Raw genomic sequence first — 11,314 nt, 5'->3', positions numbered from 1 at the left:
TCCTCTTTTGTGCAAATAATTTTAAAAAATTAAAAGGACAGGAAAATAAATATGTAGCATGACAGTTCTGTCACCATACTATTGTCAATTTGTTTTCAGGCTTTAAAAAAATTCCAGAGCCCTTCCAAAAGTTAGAAAGGGAAAATTGTTAAATATATGGGAGTAATATATATGTATTTAATTGCATTTTAATATCATTAAATCAAAATTAGTTTTTGCCTGGGCCAGCATAGTTCTTTGTTCTGGCCCCATGTAATTTTAGAGCATGATCAAAAGCAGTCCTCAGCTCAAAAATATTTGAAGAACCCTGGCATACCCATTAACAAGTATAACACCAAAATATGTAATTCAAATGAGAATAGGAACAATTTAAAGTTGAATAAATGAAGTCCTGTCATATTCCTAGAATTATGGGGAAAATGTATCTGACACAAGTCTCCCACACTTACAGGTGCATCACTCTTTATATATTAGATATAGTCCACCTAAACAATTGCATTAAGTAAGTTAATGGCAGCTTCCTAGATAATATCATTTGCTTTCATCCATTCTGAGATCATATGAGTACCAGACCTTTAACTGACATCTAAAAATAACTTTAGTAAGATTCCTTAGGATGAAAGGGGGAAAAGAACAAAGAAAAAACAAAGGGGAATTTAATAGTAGCCATTGAATGCTAACCAATCAGCACATGTGCCCAATCCAATATCCACAGCACATGTAGTCAATAAGTAGATGGATCTCTAGATACACATGAGCAAATGCTGCAATGAACACACATCTGCACTGCCAAATAAGCAGGGAAAGAGTTTAATTTGACAAAGGCATAAGCAGAGCCCCACAGTGGCCAGCTGTTCAGCACCTCTATATTAATGATACTATAAGAATTTTTCATGCCCAGTTCTGAAAGCTGCAGAACTCTTGCATCTCCCTGCCAAACACCCTCCAGACACTTGGTTGGCAGCTGTGATAACAGCCTCTGTCAACAGAGGGGCCTGGAATTGTTTGGTAGTCCTGGTAGAAATCCCTGGCCAGTCTGCCGTTCTTTGGGACTGCTCACTTATGCTGAATACAAAAGTGGGAAAGGGGAGAGTCCGTCTTTCCTAACACTAGCATTGAATGCAGAGATTTCAGTAACTATAAAGCTAGTATCTCCTCTCTCTTGATGCAGCAGTCTAGGAAAACATTTCTGCCTCAAAGGCTTTTGACTTTTCCTGGGCTACTAATGTAAATTTATTGGGCTTCCATTGCTATAGAGCTGTAGTATTATTAATTATAATAGAGTATTTACGTTGAAACAGCATGTCCTTTTTATATATTTAGCATGCTGGTTTAATATATCTCTTGGGTATTTTCATTCCGGATGAAACATGGATTTATCTTCTCAGAGTATATAGTACTAGAGTCTGGCAGGGTACCTAATTTTCCACCCATCTCCTTACCTCTTTCTATTATTTCATAAAATGTTTATGTAAATTATTTACTCCAATTGTACTCAAGAACAAAATTATTGGGTTTTACCAAGTTACAGCATAATGCTATATATGTACTCAGAAGAAAACCTTAATAAATTTAGTGGAACTTGTTCCCAAGTAAATGAATACAATAATGAATACAGAATGCAGTCTCAGTAATTTAAAACAATAGTAATTTAAATCAGTAGATTTGTTTTCTGCATTTCTGTCTATTGCTAAGAGAAGATAAACTTATCTTTGTTTTTTCCCTTCTTTAAATTTTATCTTGAAATCCAGCGTATAAAAGCAGTTAAGTATCTCATACAGACGCAATTCTTCCTGTCCAGAAAAAAAAAAAGCCTATACTAATCATTCAGAAATTAAAGAGGATGGGGCAGAGGTTATTGCCTTTTTGACTTTTTAAAAAATATTTTTAGGGGGGTCATAGAGGATAAAATTTGCTTTAAATTGTGGAAGGAGGGCCTATTATTCTAACCAAAAAGAGTATTTTGAGCTGAGCTCAACTACTTATCCATGTAGTATCTGTACTTGTCAACAATATGAAAATGGTTTGCTGTTGTCTTCCAGGATTTTCTAACTTCCCAGTCTAGTTGACTCATCCTGTGTTTGTTTCAGCCCCTAAATAATGGGCTCAGTTTCCAGACACATTGGGACATATATGCCATGTTACATTTATCTACTTATTTTGGAGGGCAGGGGTTGTCCCTTCCAGGCTGAGCACACTAATCTGTTTCGTTGTTTTTGTAGTAATATAGTGCTTTTTCTAGCATAATGTACGAATATGACAGCTATGTCAGCACCCTACCACAGCCCAGGAATATGCAACATTTTATTTAAAATAAAGACACAAGACACTCATCTCTAGGACAGGGAATGCCTTTTATTCACAAACCCATAACCCTACAGGATGGTTTGGGCTTGTAACATTTCACGTTTTATAGCACAGATCAGTCATTGTAGGGATAACAATGGTATCTGAATATACACAAATTAACCGATCAGACCAAAACTTGAATGTTGTTAAATAGCTTAATATTCCCTGTATGAGCAGCACCATTGTGACATTTTACTTTAGTATTCCTCACCTTCCTCTTCACCCTCTCCTTCAACAGAATCCACACCCACTTCTTCATAATCCTTCTCCAGAGCAGCCATATCCTCCCGAGCCTCTGAGAATTCTCCTTCCTCCATCCCTTCCCCAACGTACCAGTGGACAAAGGCACGCTTGGCATACATCAGGTCAAACTTATGGTCCAGGCGGGCCCAGGCCTCAGCAATGGCTGTGGTGTTGCTCAGCATGCAGACGGCACGCTGCACCTTGGCCAGGTCGCCTCCGGGGACTACGGTGGGGGGTTGGTAGTTGATACCAACCTTGAAACCAGTGGGGCACCAGTCCACAAACTGGATGGTACGTTTGGTCTTGATGGTGGCAATAGCAGCATTGACATCTTTGGGAACAACATCCCCACGGTACAACAGGCAGCAGGCCATGTATTTACCGTGACGAGGGTCACATTTCACCATCTGATTAGCTGGCTCAAAGCAAGCATTAGTGATCTCTGCTACAGAAAGCTGTTCATGGTAGGCTTTTTCAGCAGAGATGACTGGGGCATAGGTAGCCAGAGGGAAGTGGATTCGGGGATAGGGCACCAGGTTGGTCTGGAATTCCGTCAGATCTACATTCAGGGCACCATCAAATCGCAGAGAAGCAGTGATGGAGGACACGATCTGGCCTATCAACCTGTTCAAATTGGTGTAGGTGGGGCGCTCGATGTCAAGGTTCCGTCGGCAAATGTCATAGATGGCTTCATTGTCTACCATGAAGGCACAGTCGGAGTGCTCCAGGGTGGTGTGGGTGGTGAGGATGGAATTGTAGGGCTCAACGACAGCTGTGGACACTTGGGGAGCTGGGTAGATGGAGAACTCCAGCTTGGACTTCTTGCCATAGTCAACAGACAGGCGCTCCATCAGCAAGGAAGTAAAACCAGAGCCGGTTCCACCACCAAAGCTGTGGAAGACCAGAAAACCCTGGAGTCCTGTGCATTGGTCAGCCTGTTGGAACAAATAAATGTTAACATATATAATTCCATTAATAATCATCTACAGAATATAGGTAAAACTATCTCCTCTTGAGATTTTTAGAGTTATCTATCAATCAGTTTGTTATATCTTAATATTTTCCAATCATAAATGATACAAAAAGTCTAAAGAAGAGATCCATAATAATTATTATATAGGAAGTATATTGCAGCTGACCAAAGTAAATATATAATAGTTTGTGATGATACTGATCAAAATTTCATAACTCATTTTGCTTATTTTCTATTCTTTATGGATCATCCTTCAGGCAAAATAGTTACCAATTTGCGTATCCTGTCAAGGACCAAGTCAATGATCTCTTTGCCAATGGTGTAATGCCCCCTGGCATAGTTATTAGCAGCATCTTCTTTGCCAGTGATCAGTTGCTCAGGGTGGAAGAGCTGGCGGTAGGTTCCAGTGCGCACTTCATCTGTGGAGAGTCAAAACAAAATTACTTTCCTATCAGAAGACATGATCCAACCTAGGAGTTATTTCTCTCAGATTTTCTCTTGTTAAATACATTATTCCTTTGGCATCATTGGCTGTAACTGATTCTTTTGGTATTTATGTTCAAATGCATGCTTAATTAGGGTATATGCCAATAAAGATTTTAATTGAATGGGATGCTCTGACCTCTATATAGGTCAATTAGGAAGTTTATTGTATTAGATGTTAGAAATATTTGTATCATAAGAGAAATCCTCACTATGTAACACTTATCTTTTCCTATTTTATGGAAAATGTTTTGGAATCATTGTCTGCTGGGCAGTTTCAGGTTTATACTCACCAATCACAGTTGGCTCCAAATCCACAAACACAGCCCTGGGGACATGCTTGCCAGCTCCGGTCTCACTGAAGAAGGTGTTGAAAGAGTCATCTCCTCCCCCAATGGTCTTGTCACTGGGCATCTGCCCGTCTGGCTGGATACCATGTTCAAGGCAGTAGAGCTCCCAGCAGGCATTGCCAATCTGGACACCAGCCTGGCCAACGTGGATGGAGATACACTCACGCTAAAAGTGAAAATATTGTATAGACACATTTTATTAAACAGGTTTAAATGTTGGTATGTTATTTCTGCAGCCCTGTTTAACAGAACAGAAAGTTACATTTGTAAAGAGTTATGCAGTCTTTCATTGGTGGTGGTGGGCTGGTAGGATATTTAAATAGGGATTTAAGCACCCATACTGTGTGGGGATGCTCACCAAATGAAAAACATTCAAATGTCAAGCAAAATTAAAAGCAACCATTACCACAGCTGTTACTTTCTGCTTAAAAACACACTAGTTTCAAATGGGAACTAGGCAGCAAAAAAAAAAAAAAAAAGTGGGAAAACCTATCAAATCCCTCAATTTAATAATAAAATAAACCAATGTAATTTGTCTGGTACTAGCATACCCTTGAGAAAGTGCTAAAATGTCACACCCAGCCTAATGTTCATTGAATACTAGGAATGTTCAGGAAACCCACTGTGCACAATTCCTTGTGTTGGTGCCCAGGGAGAATTGGAGATAAAGTATGAGTCATGAATGCCCAATCTTTCAAGAAATAGCAAAGGCCAGATAGTCTGAAAACTGAAATCCTATGTAATTTTAGGTTTGTATTTAATCCCTTTCTTCTTCACTTTCTCATTTGAATGTGCTCAGCCCTGGTTATTCTCTCATTTTACATGCCTATTGTTCTAAGGGTCATTCTCTCTTCCACCACAGAGAATGCCAAGGAATGCCACGCCCTGGCCAAGAACACTGGGTATATGCTCTTCAACAGGAGCATAAAGCTAGCCATGATTTTTCTGGCAACGCCCACACTGACAGTCAGTGTGTACGCGCTGCCGTGGATTACCACAGCTGGAGTCATTTCTGCATGATCTCATTAAACTGTTTTGCCAATTTTCCTTCCTCTGATCCCAGCTCAGCTGAGAACATGCTTGGGAATGAACTAAATCAATGGAGTGGCTGGATCAGAAGATGAAGCTCATGAATCAAACTCTAAAGAAGTATGTATATGGTGCATAGTATGGGCAAGACTGTGCATCAACCAGTCCCCCCCCGCCAAATACCCAACATAGAGTTTTACACAATGAGAAATCTTGCTTCCTAATATATATAAACACACACACACATATATATTATATATATAATATGTATTATATTTTTATAATATAATGTTGCAAGGACAATTAAAAATATGCTGGTAGAGAGCATTCATAAAAAGAAAGTTCAGTCATTGGAGAGCACTTGTTGAAAACAGAAACCCCTACAGCCACCCTGAAGCACTGTCTCCCAATAATTATTCTGGTCACATCTGCCAGAGGAGACACCCTTTGTCTGCTCCTCAGCCAACACCTTCTGCCTCCCATTCACTGACAGACCAATCTGCTGCAGGGCATGTCTGCTCTAAGGGGAGGGATCTACTTTTTCCACCCTATGTGATACTCAACAGTCGTTTTCTCCCGACTGCCACAGATTCCTGTAACAATGCTCCGTTTTAGGCAGGGTCTCTTAGAGCAATGAAAGGGCGTGGCTTCTTCAGCCAAGACGATCTCCTCTCTTCTCAGAAGAAAGAGCAGCACTGAAATCTCCTGAAGTGGCTATAACTTCCTCGTGTGCAATCCCTTTGAATTCAATCACATTTAATTCCCGATAAAGGCGGGCAGAACTGCAGCCCGCGACACCCGCCCTCCCATGCAGACATAAGGCTTTTTCAGGGTGAGCTCCAACCTCCACCTCTAAAAGTTCCCATCACCCAATTTGGTAACGTCCTTTCTTCTGACTGATGAATGAAGCAATACTGTAATCAGTGACAGCATTTTGAATTACGTCCCCTTTCAATTGTTTCAAGCCGATTTATGTTAAAGAATGCAAGAAAACATTCTGAAAAAAGATCAAGCCATCACATATGTTTTTAAGCAAGCCTTCTGTTTTAAAAGCACCGACAGACCTGTCTTGGAAGCCTCGAGCTGGAAGTAAGACCCACCCAGAGAGATTTCTTTTCCTAGCAGGAGAGCAGCCTTAAGTGCAAACGGCTCCCCACCCACCCCGTCAGCCCTCGCATCCGCTTTAAAGCGCAGCCTTTGGAAGGCTCTCCCTCCCGCCGCAGTGGCAAAGGCTTGGCGGTGGAGGCGAAATTAGCTGCAACGAGGCGGGCACTGAGCCATCCGCGTCTTTCACCAGCAATCTAGAAGCCATTGCGCCAGGCTGAGCAGGTGGGCTCCTGCCGCCGTTCAGGGGAGATCATCCTTCGGGGCTTGGGAAGGAAGAAAGGGAGAGCTTTTTTCCTGCATTTCTACAGTTCTCCAAAGGCTCCACGTTATGCGCGGCTTAGCTGATCAGAAAACAAAGACCCGCCATAGAGGCGCAGGGGGAACGCCTGTTGCAGGCAGAGAAAGATCGAGCGGAGAAAAGGAGGAACGGGGGAGATCTGTCTAAAGGCGCAAGGGAGGGTCCACCGGGGTCATCAAGGCGCTTTGCGGCGATTTTCCCTCCTTCCTCTCTTTGGAGACCCGGCGCGATCGCATTTGGACTGGCGTGGGAGCTTACCATAGTTGCTGCTTTGTCGCCGAGCTTCGGGCACTCGAACCGGAGAGAGGCGGGTACTTTCTTACAGCGCGACTCTTAGGAGGTCGATGTAAGAGAACCTGTAGCACATAGTATAACGCGGCTGCCTATATACAATCCCGTCACCATGGGGACGGGCGAAGGCTTTTTGCGGTTGGTCGAGACCCCCCAATCTGCCAGGAGAAGGCACGGGAGGAGAACAGCGATTGGCTCCGGGCGCATAGGATGAGGTAATCTTCCCCCACCCCTCCTCTGCTCAGCATCCCTAGTCTTCCAGACAAAGAGACTGAACAGTTCCCCATTCATCACGTTGGGAGCGTGGGGTGGGGAGAGGAGCTAAGATCCCAGGAGAAGGAGAGGGAAAACGAACGCTACGCGACGTTAAAACCTTTTCTCCCTGAACAAATGCCAGACAATATGTCAATCTCCCCCCGCCCCGTACTGAACGAAGTAATGGCGTGACTCAGATTCACATTTCAGCAAAAATCAGGGCAAGAGGCAGCTGAGCCTAAAAAAGAGCGAGGAATTCTGGCCCGCTGGTGATTGAATTTGATGAGTGTGCAACTCTTAACAGAGGAATTGTAAAAATGTTGGCCGCAAGCAAGCAAAAAAAAAAAAAAAAGTCAGGATTTATTTATTTCGTCATGGTTTTAATTAGCATGAAAATCTCCCTGATCTGCAAAATCCCGGATTCAAGGAAAAAAAATTAAACCGCAGAAGAGGACTCCTTACGCTCGTTTTGTATTTGGCTAAGCAGAAACCCCCGTCCTTCCCAGAACTGGAGATCTGGAATTAAGCATTTAATCCAGAGAACTGGGGAGAGGGGCTCACGCACGAATCTTCTTCTTCAAAGACGCGTGAATGTTCCCGCCCGCTCCCTTCCGGGCGAGACATAAGGGAATATCTTAGAGCAGGGGCGATGTTGCTACGCCAGCACGACTGGCGACTTCCGGAGGGTTTGCTTTCCCGCACTGGGGGAAGGCGAGGGGCGAGGCTGACGGCGAAGCTCTGGAAGGAAGGGGCGGGCGAGGCCGGGCAGCCCAGCTCCTGGGGAGGAAAAAAACCGGTCGGCAGGCGCGGAGGGAGGCCGCGTCCCAGCAAAAGCCGAAGGCGGGGGGCGAACGCCCGTTCCGAGTCTGCTTCCCGGAGCCTTCCTTTTCATAGCTGAAGGCCGGATTGAGAGGTGAAAAGCAGGGCAATGCTGCTCTCTCCTTAAAGGGGGCTCTGCGGGAAGAACATATTTCTTCGAAAGAGCGAGTGGGGTAAACTAGGATGCTCTGGGGCGTGGGAAGACTGGGATGTAGCGCAAGAGAAGCCAAAGTGTGATGCACGCGCTCAGAGGCTTGCCCGGCTCTTACCGCGCTTTTTTCCGCCCTTAGCTTGCTTATCCGTTCGCTCGTCTGGCGCGTTACCCGGGAAACTGGAGCTCGGCCAACTATCTGCTTGCAGGTACAATCGTAAGCCTGCTCCTTCGACCGCCCCCTTAAATCAGAGACTTACATTTTTCTCTCTCCCCCCCCGCCCCACCTCCTGCAAGCATTTCAGTGCTAGGTAAACGTTTTCGCCGTAGCGGATGTCGGATTCTGCGTCCCCTCCTCTTGTGTGTAAAATGAGAGCCTTTACTACCAATATTGAAACGTTGATTTAGTAGCCGTGAATCCCGAGTGCTGACCTTTCTCCACTTAAAAAAAAAGACCTTGGTATTCTACTATAAAATTACTACTAGGTTGAGAGCCTGATCTTACTCAGCATTTAAATTTGCCTGTGAGATGTATATTTCACCAGTCTTAAAGCTTCACTAACTCCTGAACCCTCAGTAGCCAATTTATTTGGGTTGCCAGCTTCTGCCAGGCCGCCTCTGCTTTTAACAGCTGCAATTTACAGAGGAAATATATGGATTTTTTCTTTTTGGTAATCAAAGATATTATGATAGAGGAAACTTCAGACTGGATTTTTGTATACAATTATAAGGACCTTGACAATGATATCTCACTGGAAAAACCTACCCATTAAAGGCATGGGGTAAACCTCCCTCCCTCCAAAAACACCTGCTACTCCAAATAAAACATAGAGTGAGGCCATAGCTCAATGGCGGAGTGCTTTTGCAAACCATGATGTATTCATTGTGTTAATTCCAACCATTGTGGCTTAGTCAATAAACTATGGCTAAAATAAACCTTTAAGGCCATGTGTGAATATAGCCACTGTGGTTTATGGGCCATAGTTCATGGCATAATGCAATATATGGATCCAAGTAATTGTGGCATATTCAAACCATGGTTAAAATAGAATGTTCATTACCATGATATCTGAACATAGAATGTAGGTAGGTCTAACATATATGGGCTGCAAAAATCCAAATGGTCACCAAATGGCAGCAAAGAGAAAGTAACTCTGCCATCTAATAACAGTTCACATTTTTTGCAGTCCAGATTTGATCATCTTAGTATAAGGCAACTTCTTATGTTTCCTAATTTCCATTTAGATCTTTCTCAGCTTAGAACAATCTTGTTAAGACACTTTGGATATTTTAAATTATTAGTTAAATTACACAAGCCTACTGTATTTCACTGGAGGAGATAATCCAGGCAGGCCAGAATTCTCCTTTATTTATGCCATTCATTGCCACCTTTTCTGCACAGGCACCTTTTTCTCTGAGTTTGCCCTCACAGAGGATTTCTGAGAACAGACAGATTTTTCTTACCAGAGGTGTAATATGCAGAAGATTTTTAAAATTATGTTAAGGCCTCTTCCAAAACACTATGTGTGTTTATTTTAAAGTTCTCATATCTGCAGCTGGATTTTCTTTTAAAAAATTGTTCCTACATTTCTCCAGAATAAAATGAGATTCAGCAATAAAGTAAATAGACATTCAAAGGTTGTGTTAATATAGGGAGCTGTCAGCTGGTGCCAAGCAAACATCAACATTTATAAAAACCACTTTGTTCCAGCAAAGGTGTTCAAGTAAGGGATAAAAGTAGCAAAATAAACCTAGTCATCTGGTTTGTGTACAATTTTAATTGATTTACATGTTTGAAGAAATTACTGAAAAAGGTACATTTCAACTTTACTGAGGAAAATAGAGGCTCTTAATTATAAATATAATAAATAATAAAAAATTCTGAGCTCAGCTCCAGGATGTTTCAAAATAGTACGTTTGCCTCCTCACTCTGAGACTGACATAATAATCTTCCTGCATGATGCTCGTAAACTTCCTGAACAGAGTTATTAGATGCCTGTTTTCCATCATGTTGGAGAAGGGGCACTAGGACATCCAATTTTCCGCTGACAGGTCTAATTCTCAGGGTCTGTTCTGTACATTGCCTCTTCAGTGTATTTTGAGAAAATAATGGATTTGAAATGAGATCCAAGTGAATGCTAGCAAAAAAATTAGCTTTAATATTGATGAAATGCTAGAACATAGGAAACATTTCCTTTTTCTTATTCCTTTCTTTGTGAGTTATTTATACATGATGTATAATTTGTGGTTGAGGGATTCATTTAACCCTGGTTAGAGGCACTGGTGTGGCTATTCTAACAATGCTCTAGCAAGGCTTCCAAAATGAGCTATTGTCCCATACCAAGCAAATTGGCTCATTTTCAGTGAAATGCAGGAGTCCTTGGGCCTTTCCCATAACTGAAGTGTTTTCCATCCATCCCTGAGCTGGCAGAAAATTACCAGCATGAGATTATCTGTCTCCACTGCCAGTTCCTACCCTGCATCTATTTCCTCTGCTCCCAGTTACTGCAATCCCTTGACTTTCTTCCAATGTATCAGTGTTGGTACAATATTCCTTCTAATGGGTGGCAAAGTCTAACAGATTGTATACATTTTAGGCTCCCCTTGGATACTATCAAAATAATATTGCCTGAACATTGATAGGGCTAAAGATGAGCCCAGTGGGCTCAGTAGGAGATGAAGACAATGCCATGCAGGTCAGAAAAAAAGGTGGTCTTGGCATGGTTAGGGGCAAATGGGGAAGGGCTGCAGCTTGAAGTTCCAATTACATTTGTTGAGATGTTTTAAATACAAGAAATTCATCCCTAATATTGGGTTGTATTTTTTTAAAGCTAACACGCTTCCTAATTTTATTATGAAATCTTTTTGTAATCTCAATTTACTGTCTCAGGCAATTGACACTTGTAAGAAGACAAAGCAGCACTTGAAAACACCACTACAAAATACTATTAAAAACTCAGACAGCT

General features: G+C 42.3%; 1 protein-coding gene across 1 annotated transcript; it reads right to left on the bottom strand.

Moving 5' to 3' along the window:
- Positions 1 to 2,335: 2,335 nt before the first annotated feature.
- TUBA1A (tubulin alpha 1a) lies at positions 2,336 to 7,245 on the bottom strand. The gene is made up of 4 exons (XM_007426217.4): positions 7,091 to 7,245; positions 4,342 to 4,564; positions 3,836 to 3,984; positions 2,336 to 3,527 (listed from the first exon to the last, which is right to left on the bottom strand). Exons 1-4 carry the CDS (start codon positions 7,091 to 7,093, stop codon positions 2,547 to 2,549), a joined length of 1,356 nt encoding a protein of 451 aa, XP_007426279.3. The 5' UTR covers positions 7,094 to 7,245; the 3' UTR covers positions 2,336 to 2,546.
- Between the last annotated feature and the right edge of the window lie 4,069 nt (positions 7,246 to 11,314).

The sequence above is a fragment of the Python bivittatus genome, unplaced genomic scaffold (assembly GCF_059951505.1).
Source record: "Python bivittatus isolate LINGU-HERP-01145 unplaced genomic scaffold, Pbiv_v1 ctg000220_np1212, whole genome shotgun sequence".
Lineage (NCBI taxonomy): Eukaryota > Metazoa > Chordata > Lepidosauria > Squamata > Pythonidae > Python > Python bivittatus.
This window is presented reverse-complemented; position numbering and strand designations above follow the sequence as displayed.